Here is a 24,640-nt window from a genome sequence, read left to right as displayed (position 1 = left end):
CAGATCTTTTATTTGACCACTAATGGTTTGATAAATCCAGAAAGATTCCCTCTAAACTCTCGTGCTCATGTCGCTTCTTTCGTTCTAAATGGAGCGTTTTCTCTGTTTGGTCTCGAGTCTAAGGGTGATTGTGGAGAAATAAAAATATTGTCTTCTAAAATTTGTTTTAGTTTTGTCCAGATTGCGGTTAAATGTGTGCGTGTGTTTGCGTGTGTGTGTGTGTGTGTGTGTGCGCGCTCCGTTGACACCAAGGGGGGCTCAGAGGGGACAGATGGCCTGTAGTTTACTCTCGTCTGGTGCTGTCTGTCTGCCAAGGACCGGGCGAAAACAGTTTCAGCGCGCTCTGCTTCATTCAGATCTGCTCTGTGGCCAAAATAACACACATTTTTGTAATCCTGACCTTTTTATCGACAGCTTTATGAGAAAATAAAATGTTACGATGGAAGCCACAAAACAAACTTGCGACACATTTCTTTTAATATCATCTACAGGCGTTAAATGTGTTTTTTTGTGCATATGTGTTAGCGTTTACCTCCTTGTTGCAATTAAATATTCAATTAAGGCTTTTACGACTGGCTGCGTGGAATCGTGTGTTTGTGCCCCATGTTTAATAATTTATCGGGGGACTCTTTGCTTCTGCTCTGCAAGATTCTGTCACTTTGAAGACGTCAGGAGCGAATGTTCTCTAGATAAAGCATTAATCTATTTTTCTTACATTTTAATTGTCTATGACTATTTATATCTGAATTACTTGGAATCAAAATGAAATTTCCTTTCTTCTTTACTTGTGTTGCGCTAGAAATGCTCAGCACTGACCTCACACGCTCCTGTTGAAATGCAATATTTATGACGATGAAGCTGTTCTGACAAACTAATTGATATTTACGTAAAAGTAACTATCTTTAAAGTTAAGGATCTTTTTCTTAGCTGAATCTTCCTAATACAGATCTCAAATTTTTGTTTGGAAACAAATTTCTCTCTCAAAAATATGAACAAAACCGTTTGAAAGGTCGATAGACTTGAATAAACATTTGTGCAACTGCTGTACATAATGTTCAGACCAATGTGCAAGTCCTAAGTAAAACGGTTTTTTAATTTCTAATTTCTAATTTGAGCTCAGAGTTTCTGATGTTAATATTTCTCTATTATTTGTTTTCAAATTAAACTAACTTCATTTTCATCAACAAATTACAAAAGAGGCAGATAGAACAGTGTCAAAAATGTTCCCAATTCACGTCATTTGAGACAAATGCAGATGGAAGTCAGAAAAAAAAGCTAAAAATGCTAAAAAAAAAAAAAAAACTCCCCCACCTGAGTTTTAAACAAGCAGATGTATCTCTGGGATCAAAAACAAACGGTCACACTGTCAACGTGCTGGTAATTACGTACAATAGCGCCTCTTGTAATGAATGTAGCAGCAAGCTAAAAACCACTTTGTACATAAATTATTCTTAAAACAACACGAGGAACAGATGGCTTCGGTCGCAGGAGGGTTCCTGGTTTTTTGGGACACTGCTGAGGTCTCAGTGGAATCGCTGCAATGTTTTCCAGTTGTGATGCAGGAGACTGTCCACCAGAGTCCAGTGTTTGCCTGCGTAACAGAGCCTGACCGGGATCAGGCCGAGGTTAGAGGGGCGCAATAATCCAGCCAAGTCTTCGGATCGGATTTAAATTATTACATATATTGATTGTATTTGTGTTTGATCATGTGCACACGCTGTGCTCTCCCGTCAACGTGCATTTCTCTCTCTCCTTCTTTTCACTGTGTACCCAATCTTTCCTTCGTCTTGTGCGCTTACGTCTTGACCTGTTTGTCCTCTCAATAACCTTCCTATAAACTTGCCCCCTCCTTTCCGTAGAATGACCTGTGTACGACGGGTCAGTCTGCTGCACAGACAGATATATTGATGCGTGAAACTTAAGTGTGTAGATTTCACCCGTTCAGCTGACGAGCCGGTTGGATGAAATCCAGTAGGGCATCCAGGTTCTCCCCGTTTCTGATGCCAACAGGATGTTTCTAAAGTGCACCTACAGACTAATTCCATGCTTGTAAAACACTAAGACCTGGATAGCAATTTTTTTAATTTTTTTTACTGAATCTGGGTGAGATTGGGTAAAAAAGTTGACATGAATCGTACACCCTCCTCTCTTTGCCGAGTCTCCCATTTCTCCCCTTCCTCCGAGCGCTATCGGCTCCTGTTTGCTCCCGTTCCCCCACCACCCGTTGCCGGTTTCATGTCCCAGGTGAGGGGGGGGGCCGTGTCCTTGAGCCCGCTCTGTGCAGCTAGAGCAGCAAATATCTGTCCGCTCTGAGTGTGTTTGTCTTCTGCGTTTAGCATAAACATCAAGATTTCCTCCGCGGAATGAGGATGTTGGGGTTTCTCATTCTAAAGCACATAGCCAGAAGCCATTTTTCTTTCTGTTAAATTTCAACAGATTTTTTTTATTATTATTATTATTTCATGGCAGCCTCAGTCCAAATCTAAATACTGTAAAAAAAATAAATAAATAAATAAATACTGAGAGTCAAGTTGAAGAGAAGTGAGTATAAGAGAGAGTGTGGGTTGATCTTGAGAGAAAAGGTCAAAGATCACTCGAAAAAAGAGTAACTGCTGTCCTGTTCTACAGAGGTTGTATGCCTTATAGTAATATTTGTTACATGAAGAGTGACCGTACAACCAACTCACTGCAATTACATTCATTAATTAGAGACTATGCGCACATATTCACAGGATTAATGTAAGCATTTGCTGTAAATAGAAATGCAAGTAGAAAAAAAAAAGTCCCCTCATTTGATGCATGGGATCAAAAACGTGCGTTATTGTTTGAAAAGGCAGGATGTAGCTGTGCCAAAATGATTTTCCACAGCCAGGCCTGAATCCCCTCCTTTTCCTCAGTAACCCTCCCTCGTAACTATGGCAACCCAGGCTTTTCCCGAGGAGGATTGCTCGCGACGGTGTTAGCGTGAAGGAGCTCGTGATCCACCAATCACACGTCGCGCTCGCCTCTTCTGGTCCAGAGCATCTGTCACTCCCTCCGTCAGCTCACTTCCAGGACTCCCCCGGTTTGAAATGCCTCGCTGTCGTCAAACTCGTTTTGTCTTCCATCTCAAAGTACGGGGATACACCCGCAACAATGCCAGTATTATAAAACTTTTTTTTAAATGTTCTTGCATTTCTCCTTTTCTCAATCTCAAATAGCTGGCATGTAGTTATTTCGCGGAATAACCGTCTCACACACAGACAGAAAAAAGTTTGGTTACTTTATTAAAGCACTGGATTTAGAGAAATATTAGTAAGAATTTGCAATTCTAACATAGGACCTTAAAATATACTTAGTGATTTTAGAGTTTTATACAGTTTATAGCTCACAGGTGTAGTCATATTTAAGAACTTAGAATATATGCTCTGATTAGGTTTGCTTGTTAAGCAAGTATTCAACATATTTTTTATTAAGGCCACATATTTTTTTAGGATTAAAAATGTTTTTATTATTATTGTTTTGGTGTGATGCAATATTCTAATCTTAAATCCTCCTGCTTGGAACGTTGGCTGGAGATGGGCACCAGCAACCCTCCCGACCCCACTACGGGACAAAGGGTGTAAAGAAAATGGATGGATGGCAATATTCTTAAATCCTGTGTTTTATTGATATTTAAGCAGAAAATCATTTAAAAAATAATCAAAACATCAGCAGTCTTTATGTAATGTATTTCACAGAATTGAGTTACTGAAACAAATTAACTCTAATTTATTGAATAAGGATGTTTCACTCCATTCTTTTTTTTATAAACTTTTAATGCTTGTAATGTAATCAGATGAGCCAGACTGCAATGAGCTTTGCGTTGTCATAGATACAGAAAAATTAGTCGAGGAACACCGAAGTGTTGTAGAACCTCCTGTAAGACGGCATGAGATGACCTTTCACCCTCAGGTGTAATTACCCAAGATCAAACGTACAGTTTAGATGCAGAACTAATGCGGCATTTTCTCCCCCTCTGCTGCTCGTGTGGATCTCTGCGCACATGCTTCTACACCATGATGGTTATAGATGCTATCTCGCTGTGCTGAGGCGTAGCTTTGAGTGCCTGGAACAATCAGTGGGGGTGTGAGTTCTCCATGTGCGGCTCCCACTCAGTGCACTGCGGCGGTGCGCCTGGTGGAGAGACAGAGGGTGTCCCTAATGCTGAAGGAAAAGCCCCTAATCCTATGTTAACGTCTCCCCGTTGACAGCAGAGGGGGACCCGCAAGGTCCTGTGCCCTCGAAGTAGCGTCTGGTGTTATTGTTTGTCCCCTTCTGCATTCAAAGCCTCCCCAGCCCCTCCAGCATCGCCAGTATGCATACAATCAGCACTGTGTTGGGATTCCAGGTAGAGCAAGCCCAGCCTGGGTGTGTGTGTGCAGCAGTACTGACACTGGTCTTTGTTTGGGGAGCAAAAAAAAAAAAGCTGATTAGGAGGGCGACAATAAAGAGAGGAGCGAGCTGGGAGAGACTACGGGAGAGAATGAGTGGGAGGGAAAGAGAGGGAGAGTGGGTGGGATAACACGGCGGTTAAGGGTGGGGGGTGTTTGGGTGAAAGTATTTGTTTCAGCTGCTATTTTCAGTTTGGCCCCTCTTGCTGCTCGTAACCTTGGATATCTAGATCACACCGACGGCTCCCCCCTATCGGACGCCCACTGCCTACCATATGCTCAGAGTAAATGAAGGTGAGGAAGAAGAGAAAGGAGGCAGACAGGGATGGAGAAGCCTCAGCTATTATGGTAAGTCAGCGTCCCCATCTCCTGCGTCTGTAAGGAGGCAGGGATTTACCCTCGTTTACAGATTTAAGGAAAAAAAAGAGAAGCACGGGAGGGATGGGACGGGGAGGGCGAGAGGGCAGCAGAGGGGATTTGGCATGTGTGTCCTCTCTGCGGCGTGAGCGCTTTGTTTACTCACTATGTAGACTCCACTCTCCTTATCAAACCTCCTGCCATCCTTTCCCCTCCGCTCACCTCTTCACCCTCCTGTCCAACCCTCGCCCGCCCTGATGCGCATCGACCACAGAGCGGAAGGAGCCCAGAGATTCCCACCGCTTGCAATTCTTCCTCCCCACTCTGTCACCTGAGCCAATGGCTCCTTGCACTTTACTCCGGCTGGGATGGAAGTTTGTGAGGCTGAGATAGCAGCTCACTGACAGGCTGAATAGATGACTGACTGGCTGGCTACTTGGCTGCCTGGCCACTTTCATCTCAGGTTTCAGTTTTCGTTATTGGGAGGCGAGAAAGAAAGAGGCAAAGAACTTGAGCATGGCCGTGGAGGAGGGTGCAGCCTTTCTAGCCCGAGTAAGTAGTGCTGTTATTGATAGTTAAGCTTATTTTTTGTGATATTTATTTGTTGTTGTATTTTGGCTTGATGTTAGAAAAATACTTGCACTATTAGAATTGCAAAAGTGACTTGAAACTGCAGCTGATCTGATAAACAGTGCAACATTATGCAAAAAAAAGCATTTTTATTTCTTGTTTTCATATAAGTGATAAAGATGCAAGTATATTTTAAGAGAATGGCTCGACTATGTATTTATTTAGTATGCATACATGCTTTTAGGCAGCTCTCATTTTGCTTTTTTCTAACGTGATCAAAAACTACTCAAGTTGTGTTTCTCTGCTTTCATGCACAGCAACATATAAACATCAGGCATCTCTTTATATTTATCACTCTGCAAGAAATTTAATAAAACATATTTATCTACCATGAACCAGTTATTGGTTTAGATTGGAAGCAGGGTCTATTTATTGCACTGAGGAATCCACCAGCAGTATTTTAAGATGCTACCACATGTGCACTTGTAACTTAAGGCTGAATTATAATTTTAATATCCCCACGTCAGCATGACGCCAGCAGGACCATGTTGGCTTTCTCTGTATACATCCAGCTGCTCCCCGAAGGCCTCAGAGGTTTGTTAGATAACATCGGTGAACAAACGGCACAAGACAAAAAGGAACACATGAGGTTGAAGTTAACAACAGAGTTAGGCCGTAAAACAAGATCCCAAAGTTTAGACATCAGTGTTTAGTTGGTCATGTGAAAATGGAAAGAATGTGACAAAATTGCCTGGCAAGTCTTGTGCTGTCAATGTCAAATTTATTTCCGTAACACTTTAAAACAGGTTCCAAACTGCACCAAAGTGCTGTACAAAAACAATAATAAAATAAGTTGATGGGGGAAAAAAACAAAAAAACAAACATCACAACAGAAGAGCTACTGTATGAGGCCTCAATAAAATGCCAAAGAATAAAAACGAGTTTGTCATTGTTCAAAGGAAGCTTCATGGTGTCATGCTGACATTTTGCTGCACATCAACTAGAGAACAAATATAACAGAAGTTGCTTTCATCAGATTAGGCCAAAGTTGATCTTTTGGTCGATGCATGTAGTTTTATTTGAAGACTCTCACTCTCCATATCCTTTTGGGAAACTTGATCTCCCCAAGGAAACATGGTGGCGAAAGCATCATGCTGTGGGAAAGCCAATTATTGTTTTCCTTGCACTTAGGAATTAAGCACTGAAAAGTTTAAGGGTTAAAAAAGCTGCATAGTTTAATTTTGCACTTTTTTTCCCCATAAAAGCCCCCAAAAACATCCTCCAGTGTAAACATGTCAACAGCCGATAATTCTTTAACAGGCTCATCGTATTGAACCCCGGGAGGCAGATTCTGTGAGAATCTGTTCACGTTAATGAACTTGTTTCGCTTCACCTCTTGTGGTAAAGTGACTGCTGCTGTGAGGGAGTGTTTTGGCGCTGCTGGCCGCTGCAGCCCTCATCCTGACGCCGCTGGCTTTTGTGCTCCCAGCTCTGAGTTTTGTGCTGTCAGGAGAGCAGAGGATCAAGTTAAACAATACAGCTGCTGCTGGTCTGGCTCTTCTCCTCTAAGCTCCCACTGAGCCCACAGTGATGACATCATTGTGTGTGTGTGTGTGTGTGCTTATTTTGCGTGCCGCTACCTCCGTGCAGGTAAACAACATAAAAAGAGCTTGAAGACTTTTGCAATAACATGTCTTTATTCTTTTTAATGTGACAGTGGGTGCACACACGTTCTGATTCGTTTGTACTTTGCTGTGTGCCAAATCGCGGAACCGATGCCACCCAGGGATCTGTCTTTAAATGGACTGAATATTCAGCATGTCTGTGCTGGAATATCTAAGAAATTTCAAGCTTTACCGATAAAGTCAGCTTGGGCTTTTTCAGCATGAAGTTTGAATGAACTGCTGACATTTCCAGCTAAAACTAAAATGCTGTCTGTGAAGCATTAAAGTGTTGGGAGCCGTAAAACTCTGCAGGACCAACTAGAGTGCTTCGGCGTTTAGTTTTTCATCTGAAACGCACTCACAGGCAGTGGCCACTAAACAGAATGCAAAGGGCTGAGCTTTTTCCTGCATTTGTGGCTGTTTCGAGTGCAGCGTGGAGACAGCGCATGCAATTTGTCGCCTGTGTGTCAGATTTGTGTCCCTCATCCTCACCCATCCAGCTAACACTAGATTAATGCTCTCCATCAGGCTTAACCTCGATTTTAATGGCCCAGTTTCCTTTGACGTTTGATCTGTCCGCTCCCAATGACGTTTCTTTGCTTTACGCTCCTGCCGCGTGTAATTCCTCATTCACAAAGATCCTCACACCCCTCATTCTGGACTTTGAAGTTAGTCGCGCAGCTTTTCTAGAGGCTTCTGTGCATAAATGTACAAAAGCAGTGTTGTGCTTGTGGATAAAATCTACTTATTCTGTTTAAAGATGCGTTGACAGTTGCATGTTATATAAATAATCATTTGAAAAACACTTGAGGATCTCATAAAGAATAGCTTAGCAAGTGTTCTCAGACGCCAGCACTTGCATAGCTTTTCAATACCCATAATTAAAGTGTGTTCTGCTATTTCTGTGATTAGAATGTAATACATGTCACTACAATAACACCGTAGGTTTTGTCTTGAATCTAAAAATCACACAGCAGTGCGATGTGTAAGTTTACATGCTAGCAGGTAGCAGGTTTGTTGCCGCGTAGCAGCAAAGCCTGAGTAGGTCACACACCTGGACTCTAAACTCAGGCTGCGTCATAACAAACACGCATTTCAGTTTCTGTAAAACACTGGACAACTGTTTGGGTTTTATTCAGATGCAAAAAAAACAAGAAATAAAAATACTTAAAGTATGTTATGTAACCTTGCTGGGGGAGAAAAGATGTCACATGGTGAAATGCTAATTTTGTTGAAAACTAGACTTTTTCTTTGCTTGAAGCAAAGATGTTTACTTTATCTAACTTTAGTTATAATAAAAAAGAGAAAAAAATAGATGCAGCAAACTAATTGGATGCTTTGAGAGTTCAGCTATGGACTTACTTTGCCGTTCCAGGATAAGTAATCTGGAGCAACTAATACACTAAATGTTTCCTGTGTCTGCCTTTGCTGCTTTCTTCATAAAGGAACGTTTTACTGAGCAAAAGTAAGTGTTGCTATGGCAATATGAGACGCACTTAAAAGTCTGAGACAACCTTGAAATTTTTGGCTCCGATTTTATTTTATTTTTTTAGTTAAATCAGATTGTATAAGCTTTACCTGAACTCACTCAGCAGACACATCAATTCTCCTTTTAGCTGGTTGATGTTCAAGCGAGAAAGTATTTCATGAGAAATATTCTAAGTCTCTCCATAACATTTAAAACGTCCATAGAACAACTCTAACATAAAGTAGGGGAACAAATGGAAAGACAACCTGTCTTGCTTAGTTTTGTCATCAGTCACATTATTTCCATTCTGTAAGGGAAAAACGTCTTCTGTTAATTGTGCAGATATCAACATGTAGACATCTTAACAGGACAATAAAAGTCCAGAGAGTTTAACTTAGCAAATATGTGCATGTGTGTGGTGACGGCATGGTGGAATCAAAGCTGAACGGGAGACAAAATTTTTCCAAAAGGTCAATATGAAGGTCACTACAGCTGTAGCTCAATGTCCATGACTTTCAGAAGACTTTATTTTCACACCTTGTTTTGAGTCCTGCTCTCACAGTGAGTCACACACATTCTCATACACTGACACCTTTTCAAATTTTTTGTCAAAAACAACACGCTTTGTTGTGTTTTAGAAGGCTTTATGATGGAGTTCTCTCTATTTACTAATTAACTTCAGGCACAGGATTTGATTGTGGTATCAGAGTAAAAAGGGGTTAGAGACAAAAGCAAGCTTGACTTTTTTCCCCAGACTTTTAGTTGAAAAAAACCCAAAACATAACAGTATTCATTTAAGATTGTAGCCATACCATGACAAAAGGAGGTATAAATCTTGTTTAATTGTTCTGCTACCCCTCACTGGAGGAACTTTCTGATCCACATGGTATGTAATTATGTTCGAAGGGTAGAAAAGGGCATTCGACATTACGGAGATTTCACAGTCAATACCGCATTTCTCCCACTTATCGTCATCTAGCTGCAGTCTCGATGAAAACATGTTTTGCTTTGGCTTCATCGATCGCTTCTGAACCACTCATGGTATTTAATTGTTAGAGGGTTTTTTTGTTGACATGATGGCCACTCAGGCCTGAATCCTGACTTTTCTCACAGCCGTGAGAGCAGAGACATCATTAGCGATCCCTCAAACCGTCCTCTGAGAGTTGAGGATATGGAAAAACAAGGAAGAACAAATGTGTACATGCCAGCTGATGGTCTGCAGCGATATGACATTTGGCTTAATGGTTTCTTGTAATCAGGAAATGACTGGTTCCAGTTAGCGTGGCTTCATTTGCCATTAATTTGCGTGTCTGCCCATGAACAGACGAGCGGCAATATTTTTCTTCCCGCACTTTCATTTACAGATTGTTAGTGAAAACTCTGACGCTGGATGTTTTGCGTGGTCACAATTTGGCTCTGAGCCACTGTTATTTCAGGACAAACTTAGCAGAAAGGAAGGAGGAGGAGGGAAGAGGAGGAAGATAAAGCATTGGATTGTCCAGTTTGGCCCAGCTGAGTTTCTTCCAAGTGTCTCTGGGTGCGAGGCTAAATTTAGCAGGTCTGGACCTTTTGATAATTCAGAGGAATTTGGACTTTAAGCTTCTGTTATAAAGGAGCTTTCCCCCCGCCCGTCCTGATCTCAGCAACTCCGCTGCTGAGTTTTACAAAATGCTCCTTGAAATGTTGCTGCTAAGAAGAGGGGGGAAAAAAAGTGCAGAGTTTGCTTTGTGTCATTTCATGTCAAATCTAATGTCCTGGGAGCCAGCATAGATACAGACAAGAAGTGCAACCTTTGATTCTTTTTTTAGCCTTCTCCGTGTCTTTGGGTTTTTTTTCCAGCTCTCTTCTCCTCTTCCATACCCCCTCGTACTCTCCACGTTTGTTAAACAGGGGTGCGAACATGCTTACCTCATCATTTTTTTGGTGTGCAAAGCCCTATTTCTGTATTGGGATAAAGGACAGCCGAGCAGACTAGAGGGTGCGCTGCTCTTCGTAGCACAGTGACTGTTTCGCTGGAGAACTGCGTGGAAAAGAGGAGGGCTCTGTGGCAGCTGGGAGGACCACCCGGTCGCTGAACTTCCGACGCTGGGGAATCACAGACATTTGGATGGAGCAAAGCTGAAATAACAGATAGTGTGGGATCTGATGGCGGACTGTTGAGACGGCAGGATGTGGAGGATTTCTTAAAATGTGACTTGAAACGCTAGCTGGTGGACACAACTGGATGCCTTTACCACGACTATCTGTGGATGCTGACTTTTTGTTTTTTGTTGCCTTCGTCAATATGCCGTTAGGTCCCTGAGAAATAATGTCAGAGTTCTACCTGGTACAGTGATGCTTCTCTTTTCTGAATATATATATTTTTCCAACAGAGTCGGTTGGATATTTACCTCGCATCACTTTTCTTATGCTCTTGTTCTTTTTTTTTTTTTTGACTTTCTTTTTTTTTCCTGTTTTCTCCAGTCTGACAGTAATGCTAGTTACCTGCGAGCTGCCCGGGCGGGGAACCTTGAAAAAGTCCTTGACTACCTCAAGTCTGGAGTTGAGATTAATATTTGCAATCAGGTATGTTTTACTAAAATGCCAGCCTTCGTACAAATGTCTGATTTCATCTGCAAAGGAAAGATAACAACGGACTGTGCAGCTCTTAACTACTCAAAATAATGTTTCTCCCCCAGAATGGCCTAAACGCTCTTCATCTGGCCTCCAAAGAGGGACATGTAGAGGTTGTTGCCGAGCTGCTGAAGCTTGGAGCCACTGTGGATGCAGCCACAAAGGTAAGGCACGCCCAGCCTCGCACGAAAGTGGGCAAAACATGGCCGCCTTTGTTAGAGTTCAAAGCAGAATCTCTAATTAACGAGACCCTGGGGATTTCCTCTGCCAAGAGGTACATTTATATCATTATGCATATTCAGTGTGATCTGTTGGATTAAAAGGCACATGGCTGTGAAAAACGTATTTCTACAGTTTTTTGTCGCCTTTTGCTTTTTGACACAAACATTTCTCATCATCATCATCATAAAAAAAAATGGATATCAGATGCAGATAATCTAAGCAAATACAAAATGCAGTTTCAATTTACAAAATCATAAAGTTACAGTGATTAGTCGCATTTCGGAAAGCTGAAACCAATTACTACCAGAACTGCAAGATCAATAAATCAGTTCATTAAGAAATGTCTGACTGCATGAAGTAGGGTAATAGATGTTTATCAGTCTGGAAAGTGTTACAAAGTCATTTCCGAGGACTCCCGTGAACCACAGTGAAAGCTGCAACAAATGGAGAAAACATGGGACATTGGTGAACTTTCCTAGGAGTGGCCCTGCTTACCAAACCTACTCCAAGAGTGCATCAACAATTCATCCAGGAGGTCAAAAATGAATCCAAAACTTAAAAAAAAAATCATGCCTCACTTTCCCCATTTAAGGTAGGTGTTTGTGATTCAGCAATAAGAAAGAGATGGAAGAAATGCCATGTAGTGGAGAGCTTTGAGATGAAAACCACTGCTAACCAAAACAAAAAGAAAATCTCACAAAGGCTTGTCTCAAATTTACCAAAAAACATCCTGATGATCCCCTAGACCTTTTTGGAAAAGCTATATATGAGAGGGTGTACAGCAGAAATGAGAGTATACTGCACCAGGACTTGGGCAACTTAACGTAACTGGTTTAACCATGAATTTCATTTTACCAGAAATTGTCCAGCTTTCAGTTTTTGACCTCACTCTCGCACAAATTTAGCTTTTGTAACAGAGTATTTGAGCAACACCAGCTGTAAATGGCTCAGAAACACAACATCAAAGTGTAGACTTTAGACCAGGGGTCACCAGCTCCAGTCCTCCAGGGCTACCATCCTGCAACTTTTAGATTCATCTCTGCTCCAAAATGTCTGAATTTCCTCACCAGCTTTCATTCCTCTCTGCAATACGCTGGAAATGAGCAGATTATTTGATCCAGGTGTGTTTGAGCAGAGACACATCTAAAAGTTGCAGGACGGTAGCCCTCGAGGACTGGAGTTGGTGACCCCTGTTTTAGACCATGACCTTAAACGGGCTGCTGATGTTTGAAAACCCTCTAATGTGGCTGAAAGAAAACAATTTTGTCAAGTAGAGTGAGAGTGAGGCAATATTTCCTCCACAGAGATATAAAAGATTTATTGCCAGCTACTACATGGTAGCTGTTTTCACCAAGGGTTTCAGAACCAGCTGTTAGTTTTCACATAAAGTCGGGTTGGCTTGACGTCTTCCTAGAGCAAATGAAGTCGTCATTTAAAAACTGCTTTTTGTATTTATTTGGGATGCCTTGTCCGACATTACAGTGTGTTTATTTGAAACATTTAAGTGAGCCCCCCAAAAACAACAGAATAAAAACCGTAACAGGAAAAATAGATTTCCATACCACTGCATAAAGCAAGTCAAACACAAGGAGCGGAGGCAGGATACTTTATATGCTGCATAAATAGATATCCTATACTCAAAAAGATATCACATCACTATTCTGATGTGGAAAAGGGTTCAGAAGCGGAGCCAACGGAAACATTATTCACATTTGTACCTTGAAGGCTTTTTATTCCCATTTTGTCGACTGGTTCGGCGTCTCTGCCCCGGGCCGCCCGCCTGGCGCTGACATAAACATGAGACTCAATAAAATATTTAAGATCAAGGAGAAAATCTCCAATTAAAATATCTCTGTACTGCGACCCTGAGGATTCTTAGGGATTAGACTGGATGCTGCGTGCATCTTAATGTCATCAGATGTTAGGATTTGGCTCCGTTTTTGTGGGCAGTAGAGAGGACACCTTGATTTAGAGATTTCTGATGTTGTGTGTAGCCAGCCTTCTGACATTGTTCTGCTCTAGTTGCGGAGAAAATACAATGTCTTGCTCAACTTTGATTCATTGAATAATGTATGCCATACTTTTTAGTCTTTTTATTTGCAAAAGAAAAAAATGTCTACACTGTATTCTTTCCACTATTTCTTCAATTGCATGTTGCTCTAAATTGATGTTCCTCTCTCCCATGGGATAACGGTAAAATACATTGAAGCTTGTAGTTGTAATGGCATTTTAAGTGGTCAAGTCACTACCTATAACTTGTCACTTGTACCTTTTCTGAGTCTGCTTTGAATATCAGATCTGTGCTTAATTTCACTGTGACTGAACGCGGTGAACGTGACCAATCGCTGTTTTCTCCACAAGCTCATTCCATATCATATAGCCAGAGGACAATGTGAGGGTCAGCTCTGCCTTCACTCTGACCCGGACACATTCGTAGAAGGTTGGCGAGGTTTTATTTTTGGGTCGGGTCTCATTTACGTGTGGGATGTTGGGATCGGAAGTGACACATTGTTGGCAGTGCGGCCAGGAGGGGGATGCCAGAGTCCCCAAATACCAGTTCAAGCATGTGATCGGTGGGGATGGGATTTACTAGATCACATGGATGCGACCCACGGTGACAAAGAGCAAAAATGGTCGGACAGGTGGGCCAGAGCTTAACTTGCATTCCCTTGGCTGTTGTGTGTAATCCAGAAAGGAAACACTGCTCTGCACATAGCCTCGCTGGCTGGCCAGGCGGAAGTCGTCAAAGAGCTGGTTACCAATGGAGCCAACGTCAACGCACAATCTCAGGTGGGACACGCACACAAACATTTCCCTACAGATAAAAATAAAAAAAAGAAACTAAGGTGCCCCTGCTCCGTTGACCTGAAGCCAATATAATGTAATCACACTTTCAGTGATGCACACTTTTGTTGCACCTGATAGCGTATCAGGCAGTCAGTGACATTGTGGGAATCACCCAGCGGAAAGGATTTTACTGACAGTAGGTGGCAAATTGCCAACTAGGCCTCTGCGGAAAACCGCTGTCTGTGCATTTTACATTTAACTCTGTCAGATCAAGGTAAGAAGTGATGAGAAGTCTGACTGCTTCTCTTGAAGCAGGTGTTTCCAGCTTCCTGCTTGAGAGACGCCGTGCAGCAGCTCTTAAATGCACCCCTGTTCCAGGAACACCCGGATGCAACGGATAGCTCGTTACCACACCTCCGCAGCACTTTAATGGCACGTTAACGAGGCTTTTTGGTTTCTGGATTGAAGCATGCTAAAGCATGAATGCATCTAACAGCTGCAGGACAGTGTCTCCTCAGAACTGGGGTTGGACATTCCTTCGTTACACCAGATAGAGCCAAAAACAGCACACGAGTATTACCTTAAGGGTGTTCGTGAGGATGTTTTTGTTTTGGCTTGATTTTTGTCACTGATGTTGTCAGAAATATTGGCTGAGTCTGAACAAAACACAGCTGCGTTTTGAGTAATCACAGCCCATCTTACGGAGCTGATGATATTTTCCTGAAGTGAATTATTTGGTTGAAGATCCAGTGATCTTGAACAAGTCCGTTGTGTTGACCTGTTTGTAACTGTAACTGCTTGTGTGCCTGTGTATTTTTTTTTGTTTTTTGACTCTGGGCTCTGTGCAGAATGGCTTCACCCCTCTCTACATGGCGGCGCAGGAGAACCACCTGGAAGTGGTGCGGTTCCTTCTGGAGAACAATGCCAGCCAGAGCATCGCCACCGAGGTAAACGTGTGCGCGTGCGTCCTACTCGTACGACGGTTCAGTGGTGCGTTTCTGTGTCAGTGCTGTCGTTCAGCTCGTCTCCATGCGTTTGCCTCAGTCACTTGTGGTCTTCACAGCTGTTGTACTAACCACTTTCCTCTCCTCTCCTCCTTTTGTTTCCTCCCCCTCCTTCCTTTTCTTGTCCCGCCCCCCCGTCCCACTCGCTCCGCACCTTCCTGTGTCTCCGTCTGTCCCTCCATCCTCTCGGCTGTTTGCTGCCGTGGTGTTTTCCTTCATCCTCTCTGTCTCACATCATCACTCTGTTTGTCTCCTCCTGCCCTCCTGTTCCCACTCCCTCTCTCTCCTCCCGTCTCTTCGTGAGAGCCATGGCAGAGCCTCATTGATTGGTAGTGTATGTTGGTGGAGGCAGAGTGACCTTGAGTCGGTCACAAGACGTGGTCGGCTCCACTTGCTGCCTCTCCTCCACTGCTGCTGCTGTGATTTAACGCCACTCAGTCTGTGGGACTCAAACACACAAACACACAAACAGGGATAGGTAGCTGCTAGTGCTAATGAAGAAGGCAGTATATGTGCTACGTGCTACAAAATGGGATGTCCCTCTGACTTATGTAACACACACACTGATAGGTTTGTGCTGTTATGTATCCATAGGCACCAGATTGTATCTTCCTGTACTTTGGGGATCTTATAGTTGTTGGAGTTTTTTATCACAGTTGATCAGGCAGTAGTCTCCACCAATATAATTTCAACAACATCAACCTTGTTCAACTATGCTAAAATGAATGAAATAATGAAAACAGTTTCAGATGTAAAAAGAAAATTAGATCAAATCTTCAAAAACAGATGTCCTTCGTTTTTTTTAAATCTTCCTCTGGTGCAACACATCTAAATTTAATAAGTGGTTTATTAGTTAATAAATTTACATTACTAGATGATATATCGATCAGGTGTCCCTAGTTATTAACTCATCTGTGTTGGAAGCAGAGATGCATCTAAACCACGCAGATCAGAAGATGTGCACAGTTAATATCCACCAACCAGCTACACTGACCTCCAGTGTTCACTCTTCTGCAAGTAAATGCATCCTTTGTAGAAAAGAGCATTAGACAACACTCACTAGAGTTTGATGCTTTTCTGTTTTAGGGGGAGAGGAAATGCTTTCAATAATAACTTCATAGAACCTCGTTTCAAAGAATCCCATCTACTCCGACACACTCTAAATATAAAGTCTGTCTTTTAAACAAATCAAGCTTGACATCATTTGTTAAACTTGTATTTTGTGTCTCTTTGCCCCGCACTCCAACAGCAAGTCAGACATGTAAAAATGTGCGAGCAACATCTCTACATATTCTGCTCTAAAACCTGCTTCACTACCATCAATCTGCCACTCTTCATCTATTCCACCGCTAAGTGAAGCATTTATCTGTTTGGCATTGGTGACCTTCTCTGTCCCCTCGTGTGCAGGACGGCTTCACCCCTCTGGCGGTGGCCCTCCAGCAGGGCCATGACCAGGTGGTCTCCTTGCTGCTGGAGAACGATACAAAGGGCAAGGTGCGTCTGCCTGCCCTGCACATCGCCGCACGCAAGGACGACACCAAGGCCGCGGCCCTGCTCCTGCAGAACGACCACAACGCCGATGTGGAGTCCAAGGTGAGCGCTGGGGAAGTTCAGCTCTGCTCCGGGTCCTTCAGTCGGCTGGTTAATGTCAGATTTTTTGTTTGAACTCAAATGACTTTGCGTTTTTCTATTTGTTTTGTCTCTTGCTTTCTTTTCTTCCCAGTTATTGGAATTTGTTGCGGTTATTTATATTATTTTTATTTCTGGCAAAAAGGAGAAAGAAGTAAAGTGATTTGGAGGAAACCTGCTTACTGATTGGGACAGTGATTTGCTATCTGCTTTGGTGTTAACTAAAACAAGACAATACGTGCGATAATAGTCTTTTTTTTTCAATTTTATCTGTTCATTTAGTGAAAAAATCATGCTTACTAATGGTGTTACAGACCATCAAAGAACTAATAGTTCATACCAGCAATGTTCTCGACCTTTTGGATGCATGGCAGCCATATTGGATGCTGAATTTAGAACGACATAAGGATGTCTGATCGTCCCAGTCAAGATTTCCAACTTCAGGTGGAGCTTTTGTCGTATTTCAAACTAGAATTTAGAAAATCCGACCTCAAAGCACTTAAAATGCATCAAAGGTACATTAATTTGCAAAGATCTCCATTTTATCCCTCTTTTTTTTTGTACTTTGTTTTAAACTATTTGCTATAAATTCAGCACGATTCTGCAGGTATATTATTGTAAGCTACTCTGTTCTCAAGCCGGAAATCTTATGCAAATTAGACTTAGGGTACATTATTTCTCACTGAGCTCCTTCTCTCCTCTTTGCCTTTTCTGCTCTTTTTTTCTCACTAACTGCCCATTCTCTCTTCTTTTGGCTGACTCTTTAGATGATGGTGAATAGAACAACAGAGGTACACATGTATATCTGTACATTATGTAGTTTCCTCATTACAGTCCATAAAAACAAATAACAATCACTTCAGTGCCCCCTGACCTGATGCAGTTGTGTTTCTGCAGCCCTATATTATATCCCCACCCCGTTCTCCATTTTAGCTCATGTCTTCCTCCTCTTCATTGCTTCATTATGGTGTATACCTCAAATCATGGAGAAGAGTCAAAGTAAAAAATAAAAAGCATGTTTATACCAAAATGTAAAAGAGAAAGTAAAATCTGGAGCTAGAGGCTTGGGTATCAAGGTTTTCCTTGATTTAAATGGTTTCATGGTGTCCAAAAATGTCAAAGATTTATTTATTTATTTATTTTGGCAAATGATTTGCAAATGTTGACAGAAATGTTGTCTTAATGTGTCCATGAAACTGATCGACATGATAACCAGTGACCGCATGAGAAGTGGTTATCATCCACTGAGAAGCTGCAGTTTGTCTATAACCTGCATGGCAACAACCCCTTTAAGCTGCAAAACGTCTTGCTGTCTAGCAACAGCCACTCAGTCTGTTGGTAGAGCAGAAGAACTCGGTCATTAGCATACAGTGCCTCGCAAAAGGATTCGCTGAACTTTTTCCACACTTTGACCTCAATGCATTTTTGTTACAATTTTATGTGACGAACCAGCACAAGGGAACATACTTGGTGAAGTGGAAAATGCATCTTTGTTTTTGATTTTCCATTTTTAAACCCCCGTCGACGCGTTGCAGAACAACCTTTTGCCGCAGTTACGTCTCGAAATCCTGAGCAGATGTGTCTCCATCAGCTTTGCACATCTAGAAGTTAAAACCTTTGCCATTTTTTTTTTGTCTCTGTGAGAATCAGGGCCAGTGAGATTGGCGGGAAAACATATGTGGGCATGTTTTGTTTTTTAAGTCTTACCTTAGATCCTTAAAAAACCCAAAACGTTTCACTGTGGGGTTAATGTGCCAAACATCTTGGTTTGCATGTTTGCTGGAAAGTTCAAGGCACCGCATGGCTCATGTTAAACTACAAACTGGACTTCAAAAGACTTTTTTTTAACAAGAGATTTGTATTTTGCAAAGACGGATCTGCTCACAATCAAAATATCAGCTATGTTCATTCTGAAATTGATTACATAGAGGTGGAATATGCAGTAGTTATATGGGTGTGCATCAGACTTTACATATTTTTATCTACCTAAAAGCCTTGAAAACCATTGATCATCCTTCCACTTCACAATCCAGCTCTGTTGTGCCTTGGTCTATCAAATAAAATCCAGATGAAATATACTGACGTTTCTGCTCATAAAACAGCAAAACGGCCAAAGGACATGGATACTTTCGCAAGGCACTGCACCTCTAGTCCTAAATTCGTCCACTTGAAGCATTTTGCATGGGACCAAAGCAACAAACATGACGCTGCTTCTGCGATAACCAGGACCCTTTCGTCACACCAAAGCCAGGTGGCCACCTCCTGTGTGTGACTGTTTGGCTTGGCTTTGTTTCTGCCATTGGCAGGCCTGACAGTCATCTGGTATGATTCACCCAAAAATGGCTTTGCTGACCTGAAGCTTGAGCATCGTGGTAAACAAATGTGCTTAACGTTCAGACTGATGAAGGGCTTTTGATGGTTCTATTAGTTTATCACTGACTCGCAATTTTTTTTTTAAGGATCAGATGACAATTTAATGTTTAAATATCAATTAAAAACATCTCAAATTGATTGCAACTGTAGTGTTTTACATATATTCAGGGTGAAACTTCTGCCTTGCTAGTGCATAGTAAGTTCTTAATTTTAGTACCTAAAAATCTTTGTGTGAGATTTCCTCAGTTATTTGGTTGCCAGTTTTGTTTTTTGTTTAGTTTTTTTCTGGCTTTATCAGCAGTTTTAACTAACAATGTCATCCTACATGATGACATGATGCCTGCCATTTGAAATGTAAGGAACTGGATTTGTAGTTAATTTCTAGTGTAGTGGTTTTCACCAGTAAAATGGTCAGAATGTCAAAAAGTTTAATCAGTCACTCAAACTTTATTTATAGAGCACCTGTCAAAAAACTTTAATTTATAGATGTTAAAACAGAAGGATGGACATAAAACCACCAGAGGCGTGCATTCACAATGACCTAATTATTTAGACATACAAAACAAATGATAATAATAATTGCACTAATGATGATAATAAGATGATGAAGAAAAAACAGCAAAAGATAATGAGGAAATATAAAAACTGAGGTTTGTTTATTTTTTTAAATAATTTTCTCTTTACTTAAAAAGTTCTAAAACACTTCAAGCTCTGCTTTGGATTTTATACCATCAGCTCTTAAAGACGCATGAGAGGGGAGGCGCTAATGTTGATTAGCGTGTAGCTGGACCCATGTGTAATGCATCTGTACAGTCTTTCTCTTAAGAGAAAATGTCAAGTGTTAGTGACCATGAATTTGTCCTTGTTTAATGTAGACAAAAGGCTGAGATTCAGACTTCTTTTGATGATTTGGTTGAATAATTTTCTGACATAATGTGTCTGTTTGTGTTTTTCTTTCTTTTTTTTTCTCAACCCTCAGAGCGGCTTCACTCCCCTGCACATCGCAGCTCATTATGGCAACATTAACGTGGCCACGTTGCTGCTTAACCGAGGGGCTGCTGTGGACTTCATGGCTCGAGTGAGTTTACTCTGCCCTCTGCTGTCTGGTGGGGGTATTACCAACTTCCAGTACAGAGACAAGCTAGCTCAGGCAACAGAGAAATTCTTTTCATTTCTAAATGTTTACTTTGTTAACAATATTGTCAGCGAGGAAAGTCACATGAAAATGAAAACCATGGCATCAGAAAAAGCTGATTATAAACCAAACAGGTCGACTTTACTACTTTGATACAACATGGATGACACTATAGTGGCTATGAAGGGACAAAATCAAACTCTGCCTCTTTAATGGCCTTTTTGCATTTCTTGTAGATTTCATAGGTCTTACTTTGCACAATTAAAGTTCATCACATTAAATACACATGCTTAGTTTCTCCAAAATAATCCTACGTATAAATATTTTCCACAGCAACACTTGGATCTGAGGGCAAGTGCCACCAAATCCTCTGTCTCATCAGATGTTGCCTGCACCTTATTTAATAGGGGCCTAATTACTGGGTGTTGGCTGCTGTTTTAAGGGGTTGCTGGTGTTTGTGCTGATTTTGACACTGATTACACATCTACAACGTCTTGCCAGAGCAGAAGGCATAGTTAGAATCACCCAAGGAAGAGGCTCAGCAGATGTTTGTTTTTGAATTTACACCATTTGTTTTCACTGAGGGGTTGGCCTATGGTTGTTTAATTGTTAAAATTGCTGGTTCAATGAGAAATGGCTAAATGATGAAACGCTTTAATTACAGTTTTATTCAACTAGTGCTCCTGGCGAATAAGAGGTACATCAATTTGCGGTTAAATATTCACAGAAACATTCCTATTTTTCTATCAGAATGACATTACTCCGCTTCACGTGGCATCGAAAAGGGGCAACAGCAACATGGTGAAGTTACTACTAGACAGAGGGTCCAAAATAGATGCAAAGACCAAGGTGAGATTTCACTACAATTTATCCATGAAAGACCTTGTAATGTATAATAAAGGGGATGAATATTTATGGATCGATATGTTTTAAGGATGGTCTGACGCCTCTTCACTGTGGAGCGAGGAGTGGCCACGAACAGGTGGTAGAAATCCTTTTGGACCGAGGAGCGCCCATCCTGTCCAAGACCAAGGTAGCTACCTGAACGATAAGCTTGTGAGCCGACGCTTTGCTCGTTAAAGGAAGAGGTCACAAAGACATCACATTTGTTCTTGGCTGTTAAAAATAAGGTCTTAGTAAGTCATACCTTCATCAATAACACTGACACGTTTGTTTCAATCAGCTCCTCTAATCACACAGAGCGATTTGAAATCTGTTATCCAATCAGACAGCAGAACTGTTGCTGTAGCATTGTCGCATTGTCTCCATAACGTCTGTGCGACTTCTCCAGAGCAGCCTGTCCTCGCTGCGTAAACCCTCCCGTTTGACCGCGCAGGACGACCAGTGTAACAACATAGACATTGTTGTAATGACCTCGTTATAACAATGCTTCTGTAACAGCAACTTCCTTCGCAGTTTTACCTGTTCAAGCACACGGCTGCGTCCTAACTGCCTGTTGTCTGTCTGTCCACCTGTGTACGTGTCTGTCTGCGTGTGTCTGTTTTTTTTTCTTCTCTCTCTCTCTCTCTCTCTCTCTTTGTCTGGATCTCTCCGTCTCCTCCCTTCTCCTGTTCTCTCTGCCTCTCTCCGACGCCTTGTAGAACGGCCTGTCGCCCCTGCACATGGCCACTCAGGGGGACCACCTGAATTGCGTCCAGCTCCTGCTGCAGCACGATGTGCCGGTGGATGATGTCACCAACGACTACCTGACGGCGTTGCATGTCGCCGCACACTGCGGGCACTACAAGGTGGCCAAGCTCATCGTGGACAAGAAGGCCAATCCCAATGCAAAAGCTCTGGTACGAACAATGTGGGAGCATGCTATGCTCAAAATGGGTTAATATGATTGTTGAATTTTAGTTTGTGAACCAAAAACAAGTTATTTTGATGCATGCTCTTAACCAGAGGTGACAGTCCAGGCCAAATAGTTGAATCATAAACCCAACTTGGTGTTTCAATTGAACATTGATCACAAATATGTACCAATAGAAGACCTCCTGCAAAAAGTCCAACGTTGACTAGATGTCACTGTAACATTAATTTTCTCCCTGTCTAGAACGGCTTCACTCCGCTTCACATCGCTTGCAAGAAGAACAGAGTAAAAGTGATGGAGCTTTTGCTGAAGCACGGGGCGTCCATACAGGCCGTAACAGAGGTGCAGCACCGACCCGGAGCGCAGTTCTAACAAAATCCAATTTGTTTTGCTCTTCAAGCTCGACGTGCTTTACAGACAGATATTTGAATTGTTACTGTTTCTGTGCAGTCCGGCCTAACGCCGATCCACGTGGCAGCCTTCATGGGCCACGAGAACATCGTCCACGCACTAACACGCCACGGAGCGTCGCCCAACATCACCAACGTTGTGAGTGGACGATTTCTAAATGATGCCAATTCGGGGTTTTGTCAAACTTCGACTTGAAACGTGTTGTGTTTGTGTCCTCCAGCGAGGGGAAACGGCTCTCCACATGGCGGCGAGGGCCGGCCAGGCAGATGTAGTTCGTTACCTGCTGAAGAACGGAGCCAAGGTGGACACCAAGTCCAAGGTTAGTGCAAAGCGCCTCGCTGTGATTCACTCAGTCCAGTGAATAACGCTAACGATCACCTCGTCGCTCCGCGTGTAGGACGACCAGACAGCGTTGCACATCTCCAGTCGGCTGGGAAAGGTTGACATCGTCCAGCAGCTGCTGCATTGTGGTGCCTCTGCCAACTCTGCCACCACTTCAGGTTACACGCCCCTTCACCTGGCCGCCCGCGAAGGGCACCAGGATGTCGCCTCCATGCTGCTGGAGAACGGTGCCTCGCTTTCCTCCTCCACAAAGGTAAATCCCACAGAGGTCAGGTCAAACGCAGACACTCAGCAAACAGAACGGAGGTCATCCGGTTTCAGTACCACACTTCCCCACTAGTAGGCCTCCGGGCTGCTTGTCCTGTTTTCTGTTCCACATCCAATTTCGATCCTGATAATTGTATGTTTTGGGGGGTGGGATTTGTAACATCAGGATTGTGATTTAAAACTGTTCCTGGAGTTAATTAGGATTTTTGGTTCTAGCTCTGATCCCATATCCAAGTAAAGATCATGGTCAGAAAAAAGAGATGAGAAGAAGAATTAATGCAGCCGGTTTGTGGAAGTGTGCGATGTGTAGCTGGGGGCCGTTTTTAAAGGTCACTTCTATCGGTGGAGCAGATTAATGGAGGGTGAACTCCATGGTGGGCTCTTTCTCGCTAACACTCACTCACTCTATACCTCTGGGGACTCCCGCGGGTACCGAGCAAGAAATGGATGCAGCTACATGTAAGAGGAGAGGAATTGGAGTTCAGTAACTACGAGTTAATGTGTGATGTTTACCGAGCAATTCTGTTAAGAGCAGCTTCTCCATCCAGCAGCCTGTCTTCTCCCTAACTATGTGTGGAGGTCATGTGAATGCTGACTGTAGGCAGCCAGAAAGAAAGGAGGTCATGTGTTTCAGGGCAAGCGGGAATCTGTGGGAGTCCCACATTCCTTTGGAAAATATGACCAAATGTCTTTAAATATCTTCACACACACACGCACACGCACACACACACACACACGCACACACACACACACACACACACACACACACCCGCAGGAAACAGAGTGCTGCTCATTTTGTAGCATTTTTGGCTCACTTTCTGAGGCGTTTTTGATCCACCATGTTTCTTTTGTGCAGTTAATTCTTTCTAACAGCCAAGCAGACATAAGCTTAATTATCGCTCTGGTCATAGCAGGACAAAAAAAACAAAAAAACAATCTCAAGTAGGTAGTAACTATTTAGGGTTCTCTAATCATTTCGATGTTTTTTTTACACAACAGCCAGTCACTTTTTAATTATCCATTTTACTTAAATGTGACATTTTATGACCATTTTGGAAACATAATTCTCCTATTATATAAAATTCCTTCCCCTTATATTGTCATCTATACCTATGCTTTTTGAGATCGCTTTTGCAGCTGTGTGCTACCACTCACTAGTCCAATTTGGACTCAAATTACATTCAGTAACCTTCTTAGCTCATTATCGTGTCAGTGACCGAATTAGGCAAGAGTCAGACAACACATCAAACCGATGAAAGAAAAACATACTTCACTGGCCCTCGTTTCTCTCAAACAGTTGCCTGACCTAAGCTTCAGCTACGACTATTTAAATTAAACTAGACAGTGAAAAGTTAGATGTGTGGGTTTAAAAAAACAATCACATTTCATTTTTATAAACCTTGGAATTACTGTGAGTCTCTTCTATGTGATATCCTACCCTTAGTAAATGAATCTTCTTGCATCATTCCTTCTATGGCAAAACCGTTAGTTTAGACTTTGGTCGCATGATTAGAGTTATATGAAACGCTATCTTGCTAAAATAAACTAATATACAAAAGCATTTAAAATGCCC

At 42.2% G+C, this 24,640-nt stretch overlaps 1 protein-coding gene across 6 annotated transcripts in view; it reads left to right on the top strand.

Moving 5' to 3' along the window:
* LOC103476732 (ankyrin-3) overlaps nucleotides 1-24,640 on the top strand; it is a 93,066-nt gene that overhangs the window by 16,761 nt on the left and 51,665 nt on the right. For 5 of the 6 annotated variants that reach the window (XM_017308912.1, XM_017308910.1, XM_017308909.1 and 2 more), the window contains exons 2-15: nucleotides 10,935-11,036; nucleotides 11,150-11,248; nucleotides 13,998-14,096; nucleotides 14,942-15,040; nucleotides 16,505-16,690; nucleotides 17,494-17,517; nucleotides 20,079-20,177; nucleotides 20,985-21,083; nucleotides 21,169-21,267; nucleotides 21,836-22,033; nucleotides 22,291-22,389; nucleotides 22,498-22,596; nucleotides 22,679-22,777; nucleotides 22,856-23,053. In XM_017308912.1, the coding sequence (XP_017164401.1) occupies nucleotides 10,935-11,036; nucleotides 11,150-11,248; nucleotides 13,998-14,096; nucleotides 14,942-15,040; nucleotides 16,505-16,690; nucleotides 17,494-17,517; nucleotides 20,079-20,177; nucleotides 20,985-21,083; nucleotides 21,169-21,267; nucleotides 21,836-22,033; nucleotides 22,291-22,389; nucleotides 22,498-22,596; nucleotides 22,679-22,777; nucleotides 22,856-23,053 (1,599 nt within the window). The remainder of the gene's footprint in view (nucleotides 1-10,934; nucleotides 11,037-11,149; nucleotides 11,249-13,997; nucleotides 14,097-14,941; nucleotides 15,041-16,504; nucleotides 16,691-17,493; nucleotides 17,518-20,078; nucleotides 20,178-20,984; nucleotides 21,084-21,168; nucleotides 21,268-21,835; nucleotides 22,034-22,290; nucleotides 22,390-22,497; nucleotides 22,597-22,678; nucleotides 22,778-22,855; nucleotides 23,054-24,640) is intronic. The other variant, XM_017308911.1, reaches the window with a different exon arrangement.

Source organism: Poecilia reticulata, linkage group LG15, assembly GCF_000633615.1.
Source record: "Poecilia reticulata strain Guanapo linkage group LG15, Guppy_female_1.0+MT, whole genome shotgun sequence".
Classification (NCBI taxonomy): domain Eukaryota; kingdom Metazoa; phylum Chordata; class Actinopteri; order Cyprinodontiformes; family Poeciliidae; genus Poecilia; species Poecilia reticulata.
Note: the sequence above shows the minus strand (reverse complement) of the source record. Positions and strands in the feature narration are given on the sequence as shown.